General features: G+C 39.4%; 1 protein-coding gene across 1 annotated transcript; it reads right to left on the bottom strand.

The window, feature by feature from the left end:
• Positions 1-4,544: 4,544 nt before the first annotated feature.
• LOC120078053 lies at positions 4,545-8,833 on the bottom strand. The gene is made up of 7 exons (XM_039032247.1): positions 8,708-8,833; positions 8,511-8,604; positions 6,317-6,378; positions 5,776-6,167; positions 5,054-5,168; positions 4,856-4,963; positions 4,545-4,619 (listed from the first exon to the last, which is right to left on the bottom strand). The coding sequence occupies exons 1-7, from the start codon at positions 8,831-8,833 to the stop codon at positions 4,545-4,547; spliced, it is 972 nt and encodes a 323-aa protein (XP_038888175.1).
• Positions 8,834-25,061: the final 16,228 nt, after the last annotated feature.

Here is a 25,061-nt window from a genome sequence, read left to right as displayed (position 1 = left end):
AGATGCTCGTAAGTACAGTTGGGCCAATTTACCGTTTTTCACCTGTAGTTACATCTAACTCCTAAAGTACCATTGATCCCTCTAATGAACAATACAACATAGTCCTACTATGTGTGGACACCTCTCAGGCCATGAAAAGGTGTGTGGCGCCACATCGTTTAAGCCCCGGAATCAGCCCTTAAGGGAGTAATCTATTTACTTACCCGTACTTCGGGGAATGAGTGAATTTCATCCTGTGTAACTAAGTTCCCAGCTCCCAAATCAGACAAATCCCCAAAGTGGTAGGTTTGAGTCGGCAATCTAGCCATTCGCACCCATGCAAATCAAAGGACAGCCCTCAAAGGTAGGAGTTCCCAACTCACTCAGGATTAAGGTCATGATACATATGGTCACCCTAGTAAAGTGAAGTCTCTGTCATGAACAACGTTATATAACGAGACTATAACACTTCGTGATCTGGTCTTATACAAACGCCTTTATATAGGACGCCCCTCCTTGCATGTCTCCACATGAATGATCAGAATCAGACCATCTGTAGCAAGTCACAACACTTGTAATTATTCTACAAATCGGGCCACATCTGTAGTGTCACCAGGATAAGGTTTTCCTCCTTTATCCATATACTACAGACCATTTTGGTTATCACTTAAGGCGTGATCTACCTGTAGGTCTCCATATACATGCTTAAGTTATAATGATAACCAGGGATCTTAGTTTATTGGTTTGTGGTAAAGCAAATAAAACATCCAATGTTTTATAGACAATAGTGAAGAAAATATCATATATTATTATTACATCACAAGCGTTTGTTCAATACAGTGTTTACAAACTACAAGACCCAACGAGAGTTTGGAGCATCAACCCCAAAACGTCCCCCTTCAGATGGTGTTTGCATGGATCAATATCAAGGTGAACGAAGAGAGTATTTATAGTAAGTGGGAGAAGGATGTGTGTCAACATGTTATGCGGTCTCTTTCATTGGTTTGCACCGTGACTCCTTTTTGCACGGCCTTAAGGCGCTCTGGGAGCGTTCCCCTTCAAATGGTTTATGTAGTTGGTCAATATCAAAGACAACTCCAAAAATGGATAGGGTCGCTTAGTTTTTTCTCCAATTGGATTTTTCCCTTAAGATTGGATGCTTGGAACGGAACTCTAGGATCTAAAATGAAGGGTCACACTGACAGGAAATTGTTAAGCAAGTTAATCATTTCTTAACCAAATCAATGATGTCTCGTCGTTATAGGAACAAGAATTGTTATGGTGTAATGATTTGTTGAGACTGTCTCAATTCAGAGGAGGGATAAATTGACTACCCTTCGGTGGATTTTGTCCTAAACACTGAATTGTCATTGCGAAACTAGATGTGTTACAGGGTTCATTTAGATTTTGCTAAACCAGATTGGACTTTTTTTCAAGAGTATTTGCTAAAATCTAACGTAGATCAATATGTTTGTTTTTCCAGCAACATGTCATTGTATGAGTTTTCGTTAGTTGCCTTTTTACAAGAGTCTATTAAAACATATTTTGTGGTAAACGACTTTAAGTTTGTCATAGTTAAAGAGTGTCTTCAAGTCCCGACCCTTGATGCACTGCGAAATGTTCGTAATGCATATGAGGTGTGGATGAAGGTGAATTCGATGGCCTGACTTCACATTTTGGCTAGCATACCTGATGTATTGGCTAAAGGGGTTGAGAACATGGTCATTGCACGAGAGATCATGGACTTGCTGCAAGAATTATTTGAACGTAAATTCTTACTTTTTGAACAAAATGGGATTGATGACAAAGAAACCAGTAGTATCAGTTCCAAAGATAATCTCCAATCTTTCTTGAATGTCAAAGGACTAAAAGAGAAAGAAATTGTTGTTGACTCTGATCAAGTTCATCGACGAGAATTGTCCTCTGAAATGGAACTTGGAGCTTATATAGGTTCTTATACTAATCCCACTACTCTCGAAAAGAGGAAGATGTCTAAAGACGGTAATTCTGATTTATTTGTCTTGGAGAGGTTGCTGGAGAGATGACTCTTAGAGTCGGTACTGGTGAGGTTGTTTTAGCTTTTGTTGTAGGCAGACTTAAGTTATTTTTGGACAAGAAACGTTATTTGTTACTGGATAATGTTTATGTAGTTCCTCATATCAAGAGGAACTTAATTTCAGTTCTTGTCTGATTGAACAAGGTTATTCCATCTCTTTTTATGAGAATAAAGATTTTATTTTTAAGAATGGTATGGAGATTGGTTTTGGTTCAATGGAAAATAACTTGTATGTGCTAAGGCCGTTAGTCATAAAAGCCTTGCTTAATACTGAAATGTTCAAAACAGTGACCACTGTAAAAAGACCAAGGGTTTCTCCTAAGGAAAACGCCCATCTTTGGCATTTAAGGTTAGGTCACATTAATCTCAATAGGATTGAGAAGTTGGTGAAATATGAACTTCTAAATGGTTTAGAAGAAAACTCTTCGTCAATATGTGAATCTTGCCTTGAGGGCAAAAAGACCAAACGACCTTTTACTGGAAAAGATTATAGAGCCAAGGAAACCTTGGAGCGTATACATTTAGACTTCTATGGTTCGATGGGTGTTAGAGCACGAGGTGGGTATGAATATTTCATCTCTTTCATAGATTATTATTCAAGGAGTATAAGGCTGAAGTTGAAAACTTGTTAGGTAAGAAGATAAAAACACTAAGATCTGATCATGGTGGAGAGTATATGGACTTAGAATTCCAAAACTATATGATAGAACATGGAATCACATCCCAACTCTCAGCCCCAGGTACACCTAAACATAATAATGTATTAGAAAGGAGAAACAGAACCCTATTAGATATGGTTCGATCTATGATGAATTATACTCATCTTCCAAACTCGTTTTGGGGATATGCAGTGGAGACTGCAGTTTACATTTTGAATAATGTTCCTTCAAAAAGTGTTTCTAAAACACCTTTTATGTTATGGAGAGGCCGTAAAGGTAGTTTACGCCACTTCCAGATTTTGGGATTTCTGGCACACGTGCTTATGGCTAACCTTAAAAGGTTGGAAGCTCGTTTGAAAGTTTGCCTATTTGTAAGTTATCACAAATAAACGAGGGGTGAATACTTCTATGATCCAAGTGAGAACAAGGTGTTTGTATCGAAAAATGCTATCTTCTTGGAAGAAGACCACATAAGGGATCATAAACCACAAAGTAAGCTTGTTTTAAATGAGATTTCTATTGAGACTGCTGAGAGTTCAACAAGAGTTGTTGAACATGCCGATAGATCAACAAGAGTTATTGATGTCAGTTCATCTAGTCAACCATCACAAGAGTTGAGACTACCTTGACGTAGTGGAAGGGTTGTGAAACCACCAGAAAGCTACATGGGTTTGACAGAAGTCCAAAACATCATATATGAGGATGGAGTTGAGGATCCATTTTCTTTGTATAAACGAGAAAACTAAGAATTTTTTTTTCGTTAATCGTAAATTTCCCGAAAAAGTCTTATCCATCTCTCAATTCATCTTCTCTCTACTCTGGCTCAGTTATCAGCTGAAGACATACTGATATTGCTAATCAAAGAGTAACACTATCAAGAAATGCCCAAAACTCATGCACACAAACCATAAAAGGCATTTATTTTACCTAGAGGGCTAGCTTTTCACACTCCACCTTCGGGAACCTATCACTCTTTTCTTACGGGCCCTAATAGAACACAGCGGAGGTAGCTCTTTTCACCTCTATCCATGTACACACGCACACTATAGATATATTTTATCTTTTTTTTTTCAGCAGGAAAGGCAGCTAGTAAATTTCTTTTTTATTATTTTTTTTCATTCACACACTAGGCTTAACATTTTTTTCACTATCTAGTTTTACTCTTAGGCACTAAAAGTTCCTCCTTAGCCAATAAGGGGCCTTTCGAGGTGAAAACGAAAACTCGACATAGATAATTCATTTCTAATACTTTAAAGGATTTCAAACCAAAAAAAAAAAATCAACTTAGGTTCAGTTTACATGGATCTCATGAAAAAAATTGTTTATAAAAAGCTAAAAATTGTGAAAATTACCGTTTTAGAACAGGCAACCCATTGAATGCGTCATTAATAAATCATTGAAAGGATTCAACAAATAGAGCGAACAAAAATAGGCACACCACGACACAATTAATTTAATTTTTAATCCTAAACATGCTTTGCCCACTCCCAACATTTAAAATATGCATTATCCTCAATGCTAAGGACAAAAAGAGAAAGGGAAAAAGGGAACAGAAAAACTCCCCTAGATTTTTGGGCTTTGGCATATTCATCTTATACCTCAAGAGTAAAAATTGCACATCTCCTATAAAGAAGGGTAAATGTAGTCAACCGATATTGTAAATCAAAAAAAAAAAAAAAATAAATAAAAATGAAAAATATAGAAGAAAGGAAAGAAAAGCAAATAAAACTCCTGGTTGCCTCCAAGTAGCGCAAAGTTTAACGTCTTTTGCTAGACGCCTAGTGATACGGGCTCAAGTGATGGCAGGTAGAGCCAACGTGAAGCTTGCACTAACACAGTTGACTTCTCCTTCATTGAACATCTTTAAGCAGTGCCCGATCACTTTGAATTCCTTCCCAGTTTCCAGACTTCTGATTTCCACAGCACTATAGGGAAATAAATTAATTACCTCAAAGGGACCAAACCATTTAGATTTTCAGTTTACTGGGCATAAGTGATAGATGAGAATTGTAGAGTAACACTTTCTGCCCGACCCAAAATTCCCTTCTCAAAAGGCCTCTATCATGGATTAGCTTTGATCTTTCCTTGTAGATCCTTGAGTTCTCATAGGCCTCCAAGCACAATTCCTCCAACTCTTGTAGCTCTAACAATCTATACTCACTGGCTTTGGCCTCTCAATTTGATATTTCAGCTTGTCCGTTTGCTGAGGGTGATATAGAGTGACAATATGATGGTGTACTCCATATTTCCTCATGAGTGCCTCGATGGTCTAGTTGCAAAAGTGAGTACCCTGGTCACTGATTATAGCATGAGATATACCAAATCCAGAAAAAATATTAGCTCTTAAGAAACCTGAAACCACAACATTCTTAGTCATTGTGGGGATTGCCTCGACCCACTTCCAAACATAGTCCACCGCTAAAAGAATGTATAAGTAGCCAAATGAAGAAGAAAAAGGGCCCATGAAATCCATACTACATACATAAAAAATCTCACATACAAGAATAGAATTTAAAGGAATCTCATTCCTCCTAGACAAAGATCCTGACCTCTAACACCTCTCACAAGATTTACAAAATGCAAAGTAGTCGGCAAACACAGAATTCCAAATCAACCCACTATCTAACCTTCCTAGTAAATCTCCTAAGACTAAAATGCCCTCCATTAGCCATCTCATGACAAAAGGTAAGCATTGATTCCAACTCTTCATTTGGGACACACCTCCTAATGATTTGGTCAGAACAAATCTTCCAAAGGTATGGTGGTTCCCACACAAAGTACTTTGAATCACTTTTCAATTTGGCCCTTCTAGAACTAGGCATATCGTAAAGGAACTTACCTGTTACTAGAAAATTAACCATGTTTGCATACGATGGAGTGGATGTGTCGATATGGATCAAGAATTCATCTGTAAAGTCCTCACGTAGGGATACGGGGTCTTCTTCTTGTACTATCCTACTCAAATGGTAAGCTACCAAGTTTTCTGCACTCTTTCTGTCTTTGATGGTTAAATTGAATTCTTAGAGAAGGAACATCAAATGGACCAATCAGGGTTTTGACTCCTTCTTGGTCATTAGGTACCTGAGAGCAGCGTGGTCAGTATAGATAGTGATAGGAAATCCAATGATGTAAGAATGGAATTTATCTAAAGCAAAAACAATGGCCAAAAATTCTTTTTCAGATGTGATGTAATTAATTTCATTTGGGTTTAGGATTCTTGATGCAAAGCATATGACGTGGCTCTTCTTTTCAACCCTTTGTCCTAGCACTGCTCCCACATCTAGATTGCTAGCATCACACATGATCTCGAATGGCACATCCCACCTTGTAGGTTGCAAAATTGGGGTAGTGGTTAGCTTCTCCTTTAAGGTGTCGAAAGCTTCTTGACACTTTTTGTCAAACTCAAAGGGAACATCCTTCTGCATAATGTCGATAGAGGCAATGCCAACTTCGAAAAATCCTTGATGACTCGCCTGTAAAAACATATAGTTCCAAGGAAAGAACGAATTTCCCTAACACATGTTGGATATGAGAGTTTATCAATAACATCCACCTTAGCTTTATCTAGTTCCAAGGAAAGGACATGACTACAGCAGTTATCAACCCTTTCGTTGACACTTACTGCCTTAACTCTAGCAGAAATATTTCTGATACCAACATGCAACTCATACACAGCGGATGCCACTTAGGCCAAATTCACTAAGTTTAAACACACAACATATTTAGAGAGATTACATTACTAGTTTCACAATTCCCGATGCCCAAAACTTAGTCCCTATATGAACAACTGTAACATGTGTACAATATTTACAATAACCACCTAACAAACGGTCTACAATATCTTTGTCCTTTAGTGGCAGAGAATATGCAGAGCTATCTCCTGAGGATTTGACCGCTACCTAGGGGAAAGGAAAACATTTGAAAACGGGGTGAGCTTGCTAGCCCAGTGAGTGACTTAAGAAAGAAAACTGATTCTCATGCAATAGTCTCAATAAAAAGATTAAACTGAAATATAAATTTCTACATTAACCTTGTACTGCAGTATAAACATTTTCCAAGCATAAAGCATATAAAGTTGTTTTTATCAGAAAACATTAAAACTGTTCCTTAGTTGAGAATAACCATGCTGTGGTTAAATCCCAACATCAACTGCTAGTCAAGAGACAACCCTTTTGCTCAATCTCTGACTTTAACTACCTACGTGCACGTGGTATACTAAGTACCATCATACTTGAGGTACTTTTGCTTAGATACCTTCTCAAAACTTGTCCTTCTGTATCGAGCTGCTCAGATACCTTGTCAAATGTCCTTCGGTATCGAGTTGGTCGGATACCTTCTCAAATGTCCTTCGGTATCGAGTTTCAAGTAAAAGTAGTCATAAAATGACTTTCTCTTTAAAGCATGTAGAGCATACCGCATAGAAGACATGTCTTTAAAGATACTAATGCATGCTTGGTGTATTTAAACACACATAAATAGTTTTTCAATAAACCTATACATGGCATGCGTTTAAAATATAACTCATGTTTTGCTTGGAAATTGCTTTGTAAAACTAGCCAGCATGAGAATAACCTTTCTTTAAAACATTGTAATTATTTAGTCACTCACCTTGGTCGTTTAGGAAAGTTTCTCTCTAGAAGTTCCTTGGTTCCTTGGGCTCCCTTTTGAACACTAAGATCCAGATTCAATTTAAAGCTCCAATTACTCATAGTTATAAACCTTATCTTGAGATACTTTCTTCTGTAAACATGCTCTACAATGTCTCAGGAAGCTTACCTTAAAATATTAGCTCAGAAAGCCTCGTGGTTTTGCCGGAATCATCAAATCCTCAAGAGTGGCCCAAGCTTAGCCGACAGCTTGACCCTTCTATCTTTTTCTCACTTTCTAGCCCGATTCTTTTGAACTTCATCTTTGGAAGCCCTACCAAAATACTAGACTCATGGAGCTTTCAAGTGGCTTTAGAATCACTCCAAACGCACGAGTATGCTGGGAGATATCCATGTCCCAAATTGATGTTATTTCCACACTTCACTATCCGACAGTGTCTCCTCCTCTTTAAACTTTATGACCGATGCATGGTTTTGCTACTAATGCATGCATTCTTTCATCAACGCATAGTTTCTTCATAATCAGCCTTCATACACTCTTCTTAATGTCCTTTGAAGAGAATTTGAGTTATGATCTGAAGAAAAGTCATTGGCCTTAGTTATAGGCATCCAAAATCTCTCCAAGGCCGACACCTCCTAATTGGCCACATGTTCAAGTGTCTTTTCCCCACACTATCAATGCAATGTTCATGCTATTGTAATTTAAGGTGCCTTCCTCTTCCTTAGCCAACACATAATGCTTAAATTTTCATCTCTTCTTGTGCATCCACCTCATTTTCTTGAAGCCCAAGACTTCTTCCCAACACACCACATGTCCAGATGATCACCATTGGAACATTCCACACCCTTATGGTCGCAAGCCATCTTGGCCGATCGCTCCTTCACAGGGCGTATGCGCCCATCTGACCTCCAATGTGTCCATCCAACCTCAAATGCGTCCATCCAACCTCAAAATGCATTCATCCAACCTCAAATGCGTTCATCCAACCTCAAATGCTTGGCCGTGCATGCCCTTTTCTCTCGCATGGCTTTACCTTTGGCCGATGCTCTCAACTAGGATTATGACCAACACTCTTCCAACACATACTATTAGCCTTGTCCTATGCGCTCACATGCCCTTAGATGTCCTTGGCACATAGCACATCACCAATGCATAACAACCTTTGGGTCAAGCTAGTTCTCAACTTAACACTTCATGCTATAGCTTACCATCGCCTAGGCTTGCTAACGCATCCCCTATGACCAATGCATGTATGTCCTTGTTTGCCAATAACCTTAGTCTCTTATTCAAGACCAACGCAACCTAACCTCATAAACATTATGTACCGTAGGCCTTAGCAATGCAAAGACGTTTCACCATGCGTTCATCGCCTAGCTCATCGTCTAGTACTACTGCCGCATAGTACCATTGCATAACGCCTATGCCTATTGCATAGCACACAGCCTACCACATAGTCCTTGCCCACTGTGTAGTGCTGACGTCCATCATCTAGTGCACACGCCCATCGCATAGTTCCATCACTCAGCGTCATCGTCTAGCACTGATGTCGATCGTGTAGTTCCAACGCCCCATCACGTAACGCTATCGTTCAACGCATAGCATTATCGTTTAATGCAAACCTTCGCCTCGTCTAGCACCGCACATCTGCTACACAATCGCCTACCGCATTGCTTAGCTTCGTGCATTTTCTATAAGATCGCCCGACGCCTACCTACATGATCGCCTATCTCATCGTGTAGTGCCGCTCACTTACTAGACGATCGCATACCCAATCGTGTAGTGCTGCTCATTTTCTACGCGATTGTCCAATGCCCATTCATTACTACACGATCGTCCCGCACGCGTACATCCAACGCCCAGCGCCCATGTCTGTGGAACTTGAGGCTGCTGCACGTTTTGCTAACCTCTCAAGACATTGGCTGTCGCATGCATTCTCTTGGCCCACTTTGGCTTCCTTCAACACCCAAATAACCTCTAAAATGGGCAAGGCCAATGCATGGACAACACTTAGCCAATTTCTCGCTTCCAACGTATGGGTTATACTTAGCAAATTTTTCCAAGCTTTACCCAAGAGTCAAGCTTCAAATTCACACTTATCTTCTAATTTTTCACCCTTTTCTCTACAATTACACATTCATTTCTACATTCACCTACCCACATACTGGTCTTAGTAGGGAACATACTCAAGTAGAGAAATTAGGGCTCAGGGTTCACATTTACCTCCCCCTTATGAAAATTTCATCCTCAAATTTTGCTAACAAGTCTGTCAATTAAACAACTGCGGATACTTGTTTCTTATTTGCTCTTCAGCTTCCCATGTAGCTTCTTCAGTGCTATGGTTTCGCCATAGTACCTTTACCAATGTATTGTCTTATTCCTTAAGACTTGCTCTTTTCTGTCAAGACTCTCCACTGGTTCTTCTTCATAAGACAAATTCTCTTTCAACTACACTGGTTGCTCAGGCAACACATGGGTAAGATCTAGCACATACTTTCTCAGCATTGCCACGTGAAACACATCATGGATATGAGATAACTCTGGAGGTAAATCCAACCTATACGCCATTGGGCCAACTCTTTCTATTATCTCGTAAGGTTCAATATACCTCGGGCTAACTTCCCTATCCTACCAAACCTGTGTATTCCTTTCCACGGAGACAACTTAAGACATACTTTATCACCAACTTCAAATTTCAATTCTCTTTTCTGCTTTTTGGCATAACTTTTTTTCCTGTCTCGAGCTGTCTTAAGATTTTCTTTTATAATCTTAACACTGTCTGATATTTGCTGAACAAGTTCTGGGCCTAGTAATTTCTTTTCATCGACCTCATTCCAACATATCGGAGTTCTACATGGTCTTCCATATAGAGGCTCATACGGTGCCATTTCGATACTCAAATGGTAACTGTTGTTATACACAAATTCGATCAACGATAGATGCGTATCCCAACTGCCCTTGAAATGCAATACACATGCTCTCAACATGTCCTCTACTGTATGAATCGTCTGCTTAGACTGACCATCCGTCTGTGGATGAAAAGCTGTACTGAAATATAGCTTTGTACCCATAGCTTTCTGTAAGCTAGGCAAAAACTTCGATGTAAACCTAGAATTTCGATCTAATACAATCGAAACTGGAGCCCTAATTTGACTCACAATTCTGTCAACAGACAGCTTAGCTAATTGGTCTGGGGTAAAAGTAAATTTAACAGGTAAAAACTTAGTTGTCTTTGTCAATCTATCCACAATTACTCATATACCATCATAGCTCACCGGTGTCCTAGGTAAACCAAACAAGAAATCCATTGTAACATGCTCCCATTTCCACTATGGTACTTGGAGTGGATTAAGCAATCCTGCCGGCCTTTGTCTTTTTAGCTTAACTTGTTGACACACTAAACATCTATCAACATACTCTGCTATTTCTCTCTTCATACCAGGCCACCAGTATGATTTCTTTAATGTTCTGTACATCTTCGTACTACCTGGATGTATAGCATAAGCCGAACTATGTGCCTCTTCCAGAATAGCTCGTTTAAGTGCTAGGGTATTAGGTACACATACCTTACCTTCCTTTAATAGCACTTTGTCTACTCTTAACTAGTAGTCTGTCCTCAAACCTTTACCTACTTCTTCAGCTAACTTCTAAAGATCATAATCTTTTAACTGTTCACATAGAATATCATCTACGAGAGTAGGGCGTACTTGTAATGAAGCTATCAAACCTTATTCGTTGATTTCGTGGAAAAATAAGTTTTATGAATGATGCGTTGATGCGTTGATGCATTGATGTATTCGTAACGCGTTAATGCATTAGAGATGTGCAACAGAATGCATGACACTTCTCTATTGACATTCAAGTTTTCGTAAATCAGATCGAAGTATAAATCCAATTTAGGTTCCCGATAAGTCCAAGGTCAAACTCAGGGATTCAGATTAAAGCTAACGCAGACCTTGCGTTGTAATTGTTGTAGGGATGTCCTAAATTTATGGAGAAATGCATTATTTACACTAAGGTGTTGTGTGTGTGTAAGAAGATACAAAAGGGTCGAGTAGAGAATAATGGGTCGTGTGAAAATGGATTTTGATGCAAGTGGTATGCATTGATATAAGTTGGATGTACACGAACTAGAATATGATGTGAATGAGATGCTTGTTTATCTTTGTTTACGCGTTAGACTCTATTCGACACTTCTCAATGCGAATATCATACAGTACCTGTCTCTAGGATGTATGAGTCAAACACAGGATGCAACAAAACACCAGTGAGTCTATCTCTAGATGTACTAGGCGTTCTACTTGATGTTGGTTGGCTTATTCTCTCGAATAGTTTAAGTTAAAGATGCTTTTACTAATTGATTTAGTTGGCTTAGGCATTTGAAATTGAATTTTGCATGAAGTATAGATGCATCCAACATAAACAAGAAATAAACAATGAAAAAGTATGATGGATCAAATATGTGAATTTATAAAGAAGCTGATTGTCTTTACAAAAGCAATATTTAATTAGATGAAAGGATGAAAGCGATAAATGGGATGAAATGAAATGAGTCAAGCCGCAGAGTACAATCTCTTGTCCTTTTTGGCTCAATTCTAGTTGTGTACAACCACTTGGGTAAGAATTGGATGAAGTGTCTCTCTCGAGCTCGGCTTCCTACGCTCCTTCATCGGCGATGATGGTGGTTCTCTTCCCTCTTGCTCTTCTCGGCACCACAGCATAGCTCTAAAGATCTAAAACTAAGACTAAGCTAACACTGAGACCAAAACTGAGAGTGAGAATTTGGAATTTCTGAACTCTTAACTCTGAAGGGATTTCTTCTATTTATAGGCGTTGGTCTTCTCTAGCTTGATGATGGGCAGCATTAAAGTCCATACCCTGGTTAGCCGCCTGACACTGCCCACTGTAGGTGCCCATGCTTGCAAGTGGTGATTTGACACAAACAGCCTGAATCAATGAATCTTCCTTGCGTTGAATCCCTCCAACGCATGGCCCATGCGTTAGACTTTGCCTGCGAAACTTTTCTTAATCATGCATTAGCCTCTTGTTGAAATCCTGCAATGTCATGCGTTAGTGTCGCAGTACTTTAGCAATAAACATTCTTTTGCATGAGTTTGATAATGTTCGAGTAATTCCATGTGTTTCTTCTAAAAATGATGAGATTTTATCATTAAAACCCCTGATTGTTCCAACTTAAGAGCCATAATAACTTGTATTTCTACAAGTTATCAAACCTCCTTCTGACCAACTGACAATACTACTTTAGCATTATACAACTCATGTATCAGTACACCTTTCACCGAATAGATAACTGCTCTGGTTATCTGGTCTTTCAACTTAGAGCATCAGCCACCACATTCACTTTACCTGGGTGGTAATCAATTGTACAGTCATAATCTTTGATCAACTCGATCCATCTTCTTTGTCTTGAGTTTAGCTCTTTCTGATGAAAGATATACTTCAGACTCTTATGATCAGTGAATATATGACAATGTTCACCAAATAGGTAATGTCTCCATAACTTTAGAGCCAACATAACTGCTGCTAACTCTAAATCGTGCATAGAGTAGTTACATTCATGCTTCTTTAACTGATGAGAAACATAGGCCACTACCTTTCCTTCCTGCATTAGAACACATCTTAACCCTTGTCGGAATGCATCACAATAAACCTCAAACTCTTTACCTAGTGTAGGTAATGTTAACACTAGTGCTGACACTAACCTCTTTTCAACTCTTGAAACTATGCTCGCACTCTGGTGACCATTCAAACTTCGCATCTTTTCTGGTCAGGTTTGTCAATGGTAGAGCTATCTTAGAAAAGCCCTCCAAGAATCTCCTGTAATAACCTACTAAACCCAGAAAACTGCATACTTCTGTTACAGTCATGGGTCGTTCCCAGTTAACTATTACTTCTATCTTTTGGGAATCTACACCGACTCAGTCAGCTGAAACTATATGCCCAAGGAATACGACTTAGTTTAACCAAAAACCACACTTACTAAACTTGGCATATAACTTCTTTTCTCTTAGCATTTGCAACACCAACTTTAGATGTTCCTTGTACTTCTCTACACTACTAGAATATACTAGTATATCGTCTACGAAAACTATCACAAACTGATCCAGGTAAAGATGAAATATCCTATTCATCAAGTCCATAAATACCGCAGGAGCATTCGTTAATCCAAACGGCATTACTAGGAACTCATAATGTCCATACCTAGTTCTGAAAGCAGTTTTTGGAACATCTGTTTCCCTCAACTTCAACTGGTGATAACCTGATCTCAAATCTATCTTAGAGAACACTGGTGTTTAATTTTATGATGTGGAAATGTGGATGATATGCGTTGATGGAATTGCGTTGTGCACTAAGTTTCCCCAGCGGAATCCAAGTGCAAATTCCTCTGAGTTTCTTGGTAAGTCCAGGGTCGAACACAGGGACTTGTGAAAACAGATTGCATGGTAATTTTTATGAAAACCTTGCGGTTACCAGGTAAATAAGTAAATTGTTGGGTTTGTTGTTTGCGTTGATGAAAAATAAATAAATGCGGTGGAATTTGAAAAAAGGCAGTTGTGTGATAGATGCAATGAGTATGCGGTGAACGAGTTGAGAAAAGATTCGGCTAACACTTCTTAGGATGCGTTCATGTTATGCGATCATGCAACATGCATATAATAGTAAACCACCTCGGTGCAAATGCCAAAGCTTCTAAGGGTAGAACACATAAAATATATGCACCAAGTCTATAGGACATACACATAAGCCTCTATTCTCATTTATGCAATGATGAAATGACACACATACAAATAAGGCGACCACATAATATCATTCCCATCTCTAGGATGCATGCGATGCAGGTTGACAAATGAAGCTTATCTCTAAGTCTCTATCTTTTATTTATGCAGTTATAATCTTGCTCTCTCGAGTCCAGATTCTAACCTAGCTCTCTCGAGTCATTAGGTTCTTTCTTTAGACTCTCTCTCAAGTAGCTCTAAAGGGTTTTTTGCACAGCATATAACAAGACAATCGCAAGCAATGAACTTCCTGAGTCATGTTAGCTTAGTTCTTCTCAACCCATTCGACTAGTTTTACTCATGCGTATTAAGAGAGTGAGCAGATGTAGAAATAGGACTTCCATTGTATAAATATGAAGATGAAGTACAAAATAACAATGCAAGTATAGAATAAAGAGCCTGGTAGCAATCTCTTGCTGCCCAGGCGTTTACACTGTTTTTCTACTCGTGCTCAAATGATAATCTCGCTCTCACGAGAGTCGGCCCGCTTTTTGCTTCTACGCCTCAAGGTTCTCTCTCGAGTTGCCCTGAGTGATTTTCGGCGTCACCACTCTTCTCTTGCTTCGCCTTAAAATGACAGAACACTATGAACAAGGGCATGCAAACTCATGGAACAAAGAATAGCTGAACTGGTTAATTTATCAACCCCCTTTCTGAAGAATTCCTTTGGTATTTATAGAGTGTCCATGGTGAAAGGCGACTTCTCTCTCATGGTTGTACAGATGGGATAGCTTTAATTCCTGACTGATGTGCCGAATAATTGTCACCGAAAAGCTGAATGTACTTTGTGATCGTCATCGACTGTCAACTTAATTCAGATTCGACTGTCATCAGCTTTCTGTCCCATCACGATTGATTAACCTTTCACCCAGATGCGCCGACCATGTTGCACTGACCAAGTTGCGGCAATCCTTCTTGGGCAAATTTTTGCGAACATAATCATCGCAAAGCCTTACGATGAAGTTGCGCTCGACTAGTGATCTTCTATGATCACAATTCTTGCATCGCGTTAATGCATATTCTACACAAAAATCAACTGTTCTAATGCGTTGAATGCATGCGACCGCAATATTATAAAATCGATGCTTAATGGACGCAAATTAACATATTTCATCAACGCAATCCAACATTGTTTAAGAACTTAGCACTATGATAACGTGCATTTTTGCCCGTTAACAAACATCGTGGCTCCCTTTAACTGATCGAAGAGATCATCTATACGAGGCAACGGGTACTTATTCTTAATGGTAACCTTATTCAACTGTCTATAGTCTATACATAATCTGAGAGTACCGTCTTTCTTCTTCATAAACAAGATCAGTGCTCCCCAAGGTGACACACTGGCTCTAATGTACCCCTTATCCACAAGTTCCTATAATTGAACTTTGAACTCCTTCAATTCTGTTGGCACCATCCTATATGGTGCCTGGGATATAGGTGTTGTACCTGAAACCAACTCAATAGTAAACTCTACTTCCCGGTCAGGTGGTAAGCCTGGTAACTCTTCAGGGAACACATCTAAGAATTCTTGTACCACAGCTACATCCTCAGATCTCAGCTTCCTATCATGTGAAACTACCACATAGGCTAAATAAGCTTTACATCCCTTACTCAGCAGCTTCCTAGCCTTCACTACTGATATTAAACTTCCTGGAAGTATTCTTTTACTACTTACCAGGGTTATCTCTTTTCCACCAGGTTTCCTAAATACTATTTCTTTCTTAAAACAATCCACGGTGACATAGTGTTTACTTAGAAAATCCATGCCTAAGATAACATCAAACTCTAGTAACTTTAATGGAATCAAGTCAACCCAAAAACTCTAACTCCCAAGAATTACTTCACAATTCCTGTAATACTCATGTACAACTAGACTATCTCCTACAGGCATAGAAATAAACAAATTGTCATTCATATGCTCAAGCACTCTATCTATATGCAATGCACACATGCTAGATATAAATAAGTGTGTAGCACCAGGATCAAATAATGCATAAGCGGACTGATTACATAAAGTTATCGTACTAGTTACGACATCTGGAGCCTCTTCCGCTTCCTGGTGTGTCATAGCGTATACTCTACCCTATTGCTGCTACTGTTGCTATTGTTGTTGGGGTCGTCCAACTACCCTTTCTGCTTAGCTGCATCGGATCTCTCACCTCTCGCTCTCGTCGCTCTAGGTTGGTCTACAACCTGGGTAATTGATGTGCGAGAATTGGAAGTCAATTTTACTCGACAACCAAGATCCGCTGGATGCGTTATGCGATGCATGTTTCTAAAATATGCGTTGATAGCCATGCGTCGATGGTCATGCATTGGAGTGAAAAATGCGCCAACTATGTATGCGATGACCATGCATCTTGCCATAAGTTTTCTTGCATTTATGCTAAGTATAACATGAACGCGTGTTTTCTTGGGTAATCTGAGGTCCAACACAGGGACTTGTACTATTATTTTGCGGTGATTGTGCATGCGACGGGTTAAATAAAAGAATGGAGGGGTTGTTGCTATGTTAATCCTACTCCTACTCTTATCTATCAGACAACGCAATAAGAATATGCATGAGAGGTAGAAATGCGACAAACCTTGATATGAATCAAATGAATGGGAAAACAGATAAAATGCGGAGATGTTTTCATTGCACCCCTTAAGAGTGACCGCAAGGGAACCTTAGTCAACGCAAGCCATGCAATCATGCAACCCACATACAATAGTAAACCACCTCTCGGCGCGAATGCTACGGCTTCTAATTGTTAGAATGCATGCGATGTATATGCAGAGGTGTTTATAGGGATTACACATAAGCCTCTAATTCCTGTCGATGCGTTGATACACAAACAAGACGACCACATATCATCATTCCTATTCCTATGATGCATGCAATGCAGTGTTGACAAGCAGAGCTCATCTCTAAGTCCCCATTCTTGCCTATGCGTTATAATCTGCTCTCGAGAGTCTTAGATTTGGGTTTTAGACTACTCTCTCAAGTACGCCTAAATGATGAATGATGCGCTCATAGGACAAGGTAACCATATGAACTTGATTGACGCAAGGTTGCTACTATTCCTAGTGAACAACGCATACTTTGCGTAATGCGACCGACCACTTACCCTCTCGGGCAGTTGATTGTTGCTGACTTCACTCATGGACAAGCAATGCGTTAGCCTATAGATAGGCGTTGCAGTAGCTTCACACTAAGCAAATAAGATTACTCACATACTCGCGCAATGCACACCTCTCGGTGATTTGCTCATGTTTCATATCTCTAATCCACATGATTGAGTATGCAATACCGAAGAACTCCCACTAAATGTTGCAATGAAAGAAAGGATGCTAAGAAAGAAGATGGAGATGAAGTCGAAGGAAAAGAGAAATGCATTAAAAACAAATTGTATTAATTTCTTAATTCAAAATGTCATACAATACAATTTAGAAAAAGAAAGGAAAAAGGAATGACCGGTTGGAAACAAAGATTTGCTTCCAGTGAATATGGGTCAAGGCTGCCGGTGGTGCCAGGAATGGTTGGAGAAGCTGACTCTCTCGAGATTTAACTCCGGTCGAAGGCTATGGTCGTCACTCGGAATGGATGGAAGTGAAAAACTCTCAGCATCTTCTCATACATTTTATCTGGATCACAAGGATCTACCGTAGGCGAACCTCAGGTGAAAACCTTGGATGCCTGGAATTATGCTCATTGGCTTCTATTTATAGAGTTTGGATCGCCGACAACATTAATTGGACTGCTCTGGGTTTGACGTTCGACACGTTTTTCTTTTCTGAACCTCTGCCACTAACAGTGTGGTAGGTGAAATGTCAGCATTAGCTTTGGATTTTCTCGAGGTAGATGCATTGATGCGTTCATTCCACCAACTTTGCGTTGATCCCACTAGAATGCATTGTCACGTAGCTGCAATCATTCAATGACTGCATTCGCTTAACACCGTAATTCCACATGATGACCGCAATCGCCTGACGAGCGCAACTCCCATGCGATGGATGCATACGGCTGATTACCGCAACATCCATGCATTGATCGATGCCTTTGCCTTGCGATGGAGTGTTTCTCCGCATGCGGTCGTCTATGCGTTGGTCTGGTTTCCGCATTTGCATTAATTTCCTGCATTGGCTACCAAGATAGAACATTGAACGCACAATTAACGCAAATACTGGGTTAGTTGAGATTCGTCATGCTAATCGGTGCCAACTCATATTCTCGTGAATTCCTAGCATGATCAACGTAATTTCTACCTAATGACCTTCTTAATTCTAAGTAAAAGGCAAAAGATGACATGCATTTCTGCATGTCATCAGTAATTCCTCATTGTTCACCCTGTGCTCAATGACCTAGCTAGGGACAATCTTTCTTGAAGTGCCCTGCTTGTCCATATTGAAAACACACATTCCTATTTCCATAACATACTTCTGTATGGCGCTTACCACAGTTTGCGCACAGTGGTCTCCTTCCTGTACTAGCTACTAACTTGCTAGCACGACCTGGTACCGATCTACCACTCGGTCCAGCTGCAGGTCTTGACCTCATTCGACTCGAACCTTATTAGCTCGTGCCTCCAAAACTTCTCATACCTGACTGTCCAGAGACCGGGGGTCTAAAACCATTCCGCACCTGGCTGGAGTATATCTACACTCCGCTCAACTTTGGTAGCGGTCTCAATTATCTGAGTGAAATTCACCCAATTAGCTGTAGAGGTAACGAATGTACGTATCTTTCTTTTTAGCCCATTTTCTGTTGGATTTTATGTCCTAAAACTCGTAGTTTGTAATATCATATTCTTGTTCAATAAAGCTATCATTGAAAATCTTTAGTAAAATTAAATTCTATATTCATAAATCCAATAAACTAAGGATTCGAGGCTATTAAGTTTAAGTTTGAACTCTATGTAGTGACATAAATGTGGATCAAGTTCAAATATATAGCCAAAATGATCGATAGTATATGAATAAGGTTGGGCACCTTATTCTGGGGACACTATGGATGCGACTCATTTTGTAATTATTATAAACGATGTGATCCTAAACCGTTCATGTGGAGACATGGAAGTAGGGGCATCCTATGTAAAGAGTTTACATAAGACTGAACCATGAAATAGTCACTTTTTATGTTCTAAATGTCGTTTTATGTATAAAACTGGCTATTTCGTTAATTGATGACCTAGGTAAGTTTAATCTTAATCCCGAGCTAACTATGAACTCCTATTCACTCGAAATTATCCTTAGATCTGCATAGGTGAGGGAAGCTCATTATCACTGGCCCAATAAGCCTCCCATTTCAGGGGTAACATCAGTTGGATAGCTGGGAAATTTACTCCTACTAGTTATAGGGATAGTAGATAGGTTGTTCCCTTTAGTACTGAATCCAGGTCTTGAACAAGGGGCCCCACCCACTCCTTGGCTCGAGAGGGATTCGGTTTATAGGTTGGACCTTAAACCAATTTTTCATTAGAGGATCAGTGGAACTTAAGGAACAAGATGTAGTCTTGGGGGTAAAACAGTTTTTATGACCCAACCGAGATTACGAACAACCTGTGAAGGATTAGCTTACTAATCATGGTTATATCATATGGACACAAATATATCTATAGTGAGGGGAGTGCAACTACGGGACTATAGTGGAATGACCCATTAGTTAACGAATGTTGATTAGCTCCATCTAAAAGAGTTTAGCCAGCTAATCACGGATCGTTGGAGCTCATGATCTATAGGTCCATTAGGTTCCCCTACTAGCTCATATGGAATAAACTTAGAACAGTATGATAGAATGATTCAAATTGTTCGAATTAGGTGAAGAAAGAGAAACCGACAAGTATATGTGATATAGTGGTCGGTTTTCAGTTTAGAGATACAGCTTTAATGATTAAATGTGATTTAAATATCAAGAATATGAATACGTTCATATTTCGAAGCTCGGAAATAATGGAAATGGTCAAAGATGTAAAAAGTCAAAGAATTGACTTTTGACTTTGAAAAGTCAAACTTTGACAGGCCTTATATTCAAATGTGATTTGAATTTCGAGAAAATGAATACGGATTCATGCTTGGGAGGTCAAAATTAGTCAACACGAAAAAAATCATAAAAAGTCAAAATGTTGACTTTTCGGTCAAAATTTGACCTTGACAAAATGACCATTTTCCCCTTTGACTAAAGTTAGTGAGAAAATCCAAACTTTTGTTGGATAATTTCACTAACAAGATAGTAGGCTAGGTGTTGGCTTATAGTTGAGACATCAAGCCCACTTTGATAGTGGATTTTGAGATGTTGGGTTTCTATGAATTTGTTTCATGTAATTTTTGCATGGTTTTTTCTATAAATTTGAGCTTTCAAATTGGATAAAAAACTTTTGACAATTTTGCCAAAACTAGTTTCTAAATTGGGCTGAAAAAAAAACTCAAACCAAAAAGAAAAATCCATCTCCTATCTCCATCTCTTTCTCTCTCTTGGTTTATTCATCCCTACAACCTAGTTCTGAGTCTAGAGGATAGTAGGTCAGCTCTATTGGTTGTCCGATTCGTGTTCAGGCGGAGATAGAAGCATTTTGGGAGCTACAAAGGTTGTATTTTATCCCTTTTAATTTACTTTTTTTTTCCTATATTTGCATGCTATTTTTCGTTTAATTAGAAGCAATTAGAGTGTAATTAGATCCTTATTCCACTGCGTATGTCTTGTGTTCCATCATTTTCAAATCTCCTGCATCTCTCTTTCTCTTTCGCAATGATTGGAAGAGCATACAGAGAAAACTCTGTAAATCTTTGCTCGTACTCAGCAACCATCATCGATCCCTGAGTTAGCCTAAGAAACTCTTCCCTTTTGCTTCTTTAAAAGCACTATGGTAGTATTTATCCTCAAATACTTGTCTGAACTTAAGCTAAGTCATAGCTTATGAACTACTTCTTCTGGCCTCTATCACTTTCCACCATTTCTCAACCCTTTTGCAACAAGAATGCTACTAACCTGACCTTACGATCCTCAGGCCATCTCATAATATTAAAACATTTCTCAATCAAGTCCAACCAAACCTCAGCATCTACTGGATCTCTGGCTTCATTGAATGTCGTGGCACCTAATGCTTTCAGCCTCTCGGCGTAGAATTTCTTTTCTGGATTAGTCTGAATCGATCCTACACTCACCGCTAATCTCTGGACGATTCTATCAAATACTCGATCCTCCATCTGGGGATCTACATCTACCCATGGGGTACTCGACTCATTTGTAGAAATCGTTTCTTGCTCTACTGGGTGTCTTCCCCTTCGGATCTGGGTCCTGTCTAACCTCAGGGCCTCCGCTGGTAGGGTCAACATTCCTCTTCTTAGTCTGCCTTCTCAGCCTACCACTTTCTCTCGGCATCTTTGCCTAATTAATAAGTACACATGTTAAAGACTTACTTATTGGACTTAATCTAATGCATGAACTCTCTCTTTTACCTAAAATCACATGCTTTGATATCAATTGGTATCAACTAACTCTTTAACCTTACCAAAACTTATGCTTTGATACTAAGCTGGTATAAACTAATTCCTCAACTTTCCCAGAAACTTATGCTCTGATACCAAGTTGTCACACACCATCCCAGACTACTCTCTCAGCCAAGGAAAGGATATGACTGCAGTAGTTATCAACCTTTTTGTTGACACTTACTGCCTAATAACTCTAGCAAAAATATTTCTGATACCAACATGCAACTCATACACAGCGGATGCCTCTTAGGCCAAATTCATTAAGTTTAAACACACAACATATTTAGAGAGATTACATTACTAGTTTCACAAGTCCCGATGCCGAAAACCTTAGTCCCTATATGAACAACTATAACATGTGTACAATATTTACAGTAACCACCTAACAGACGGTTTACAATATCTTTGTCCTTTAGTGGCAGAGCAGATGTAGAGCTATCTCCTGAGGATTTGACCGCTACCTGGGGGAAAGGAAAACATTTGAAAACGGGGTGAGCTTGCTAGCCAAGTGAGTGACTTAAGAAAGAAAACTGATTCTCATGCAATAGTCTCAATAAAAAGATTAAACTGAAATATAAATTTCTACAGTAACCTTGTACTGCAGTATAAACATTTTCCAAGCATAAAGCATATAAAGTTGTTTTTATCAGAAAAGATTAAAACTATTCCTTAGTTGAGAATAACCCTACTGTCGTCAAATCCCAACGCCAACTGCTAGTCAAGAGAGAACCATTTTGCTCAATCTCTGACTTTAACTACCTACGTGCACGTGGCCATGCTAAAAACCATCATACCTGAGGTACTTTTGCTCAGATACCTTCTCAAAACTTGTCCTTCAGTATCGAGCTACTTGGATACCTTCTCAAATATCCTTCCGTATCAAGTTGGTTGGATACTTTCTCAAATGTCCTTCGGTATCGAGTTTCAAGTAAAAATAGTCATAAAATGACTTTCTCTTTAAAGCATGTAAAGCATATTGCATAGAAGACATGTTTTTAAAGATACTAACACATGCTTGGTGTATTTAAACACACATAAATAGTTTTTAAATAAACAGTCATACATGGCAAGCGTTTAAAATATAACTCATGTTTTGCTTGGAAATTACTTTGTAAAACTAGCTAGCATGAGAATAACCTTTCTTTAAAACATGGTTTCTTTAAAACATTGTAATTATTTAGTCACTCACCTTGGTCGTTTAGGAACCTTTTTCTCCAGAAGTTCCTTGGTTACCTCGGGCTCCCTTTTGAACCCTAAGATCCAGATTCAATTTAAAGCTCCGATTACTCATAGTTCTAGACCTTATCTTGAGATACTTCCTTCTATAAACATGCTCTACAATGTCTCAAGAAGCTCATCTTAGCTCAGAATTTTTCGTGGTTTGGTCAGAATGATCAAATCCTCAAGACTGGCCCAATCTTACCCGACAACTTGACCCTTCTGTATTTTTCTCACTTTCCAACCCGATTCCTTAGAAAAGAAGCCCTACCCTGAAAACTAGACTTGCGGATCTTTCAGGTGGCTTTAGAATCACTCCAAATTCACGAGTATGCTGGGAGATATCCTCGTCCCAATTTGATGTTATTTTCGGACTTCACTGTCCGACAACGTCTCCTCCTCTTGAAACTTTATGACCAACCCATGGTTTTGCAATCAACGCATGCGTTCTTTCATCAATGCATGGTTTCTTCACAATCAGCCTTCATACACTCTTCTTAATGTCCTTTGAAGAGAATTTGAGTTGTGATCTGAAGAGAAGTCCTTGGCACTATTTATAGGCATCCAAAATCTCTCCAAGGCCAACACCTCCTACTTGGCCGCATGTCCAAGTGTCTTTTCCCCCACACTATCAATGGAACCTTCATGCCATCGCAATCTAAGGTGTCTTCCTCTTCCTTAGCCAACACATAATGCTTAAATTTGCATGTCTTCTTGTGCATCCACCTCATTTGCTTGAAGCCCAAGACTTCTTCCCAATAAGCCACATGTCTGGATGATCACAATTGGCTCATTCCACACCCTTATGGTCGCATGCCATCTTGGCCAATTGCTCCCTCACATGACCTATGTGCCCATCTGACCTTCAATGCATCCATCTAACCTCAAATGCATACATCCAACCTCAAATTCATCCATCTAACCTCAAATGCATACATCCAACCTCAAAATGTGTTCATCCAACCTCAAATGCGTTCATCCAACCTCAAATGCTTGGTCGTGCATGCCCTTTTCTCTCGCATGGCTTTACCTTTGACCTATGCGCTCAACTAGGATTATGACCAACACTCTTCCAACGCATACTATTAGCCTTGTCCTATGCGCCCACATGCCCTCAGATGTCCTTGGCCCATAGCACATCACCAACGCATAGTATTAGCCTTGTGTACTGCAAGCTTTAGCACCTGTCTCTTATACACATCTAGATGTGTATAAGAGACAGGCTCATAGTCTAGTAATGCTACCGTTTATCATCCAACTCATAGCACCATCGCATAGCGCCTGCGCCTATCGCATAGCACATAGCCTACCGCAATGCTCTTGTTCATTGTGCAGATCTCGCTGATGCCCATCGTGTAGTGCCTGTCTCTTATACACATCTAGATGTGTATAAGAGACAGACCTATGTCATCATCTAGTACTGCTGCCGCATAGTACCATCGCATGGCGCCTGCGCCTATCGCATAGCTGATGCGTTATTTTATGAGGTGAAAATATGGAATGAAATGCGGTGGTGGAATTGCGATAATGGAAATGCGGTAATGGAAATGCGATGAGCAACAAGCTTTCTCAAGAAAATCCAAGTATAAACTCCACCGTGTTTCCTGGTAAGTCCAAGATTAAACTTAGGGACTTGGGAAAACGGTATGCGATGGTAATTTTTAGGAAAAAATTGCAGTAACTGGTAACTTAAATGGTTGTGGGTGTTGTTGATTGCGGTAATGAAATAAATAAATGCAGTGGAGTTGAGAAAAGTTTGATTATGCGATAGATGCACTAAGTATGCGGTGGAATGGGTTGAGAAGGTTTTTAACTAACATTACCTAGGAATGCGTCAGACTGTGCGATCATGCTACACCCATGCACAGCAAGTCATTTTCTAATGCAAATGCGGTGTTCCTAAGTCTAGGACACATGTGTTGAGTGCAAAAGTGTCCATAGAGCTTATTCCTAGGTCTCTACTCTTTTCTTATGCGATGATACGAAACGCACATAAAGACAAGGTGACCGCACACAATTATATCCTATCTCTAGGATGCATGCGATGCAGTAATAGCAAATAGTGCTTATTCCTAAGCTCCTATCTCCTGATTATTCATTCTAATCTGACTCTCCCGAGCCTAGATTCTAACCTAACTTTTCCAAGCCTAGATCCTGCCCTTAGACTACCTCCAGAGTATCTCTAATGGATGAATGAATTATACATAATACAAGATAATCGCATAGAATGAAGATTCCCAGTTATGCTAGCTAAGTGCTTCTCAACCCATTCAATAG

This window comes from Benincasa hispida, chromosome 1 (assembly GCF_009727055.1).
Source record: "Benincasa hispida cultivar B227 chromosome 1, ASM972705v1, whole genome shotgun sequence".
Classification (NCBI taxonomy): Eukaryota; Viridiplantae; Streptophyta; class Magnoliopsida; order Cucurbitales; family Cucurbitaceae; genus Benincasa; species Benincasa hispida.
The sequence above is the reverse complement of the archived record's forward strand: the minus strand, read 5'-3'. Positions and strand labels throughout refer to the sequence as shown.

Bases quoted from the DNA above. Each gene is read 5' to 3' on its own strand.
- LOC120078053 (XM_039032247.1), bottom strand. From the start codon at position 8,833: ATGACGCTGAGTGATGGAACTATGCGATGGGCGTGTGCACTAGATGAT. The intron at 8,605-8,707 runs GTACTATGCGGC...TTATGAGGTTAG, and splicing joins GGCATAGGCGTTATGCAATG to GTTGCGTTGGTCTTGAATAA. The intron at 6,168-6,316 runs GTAAGTGTCAAC...ATGTTTTTACAG, and splicing joins TTTCTGCTAGAGTTAAGGCA to GCGAGTCATCAAGGATTTTT.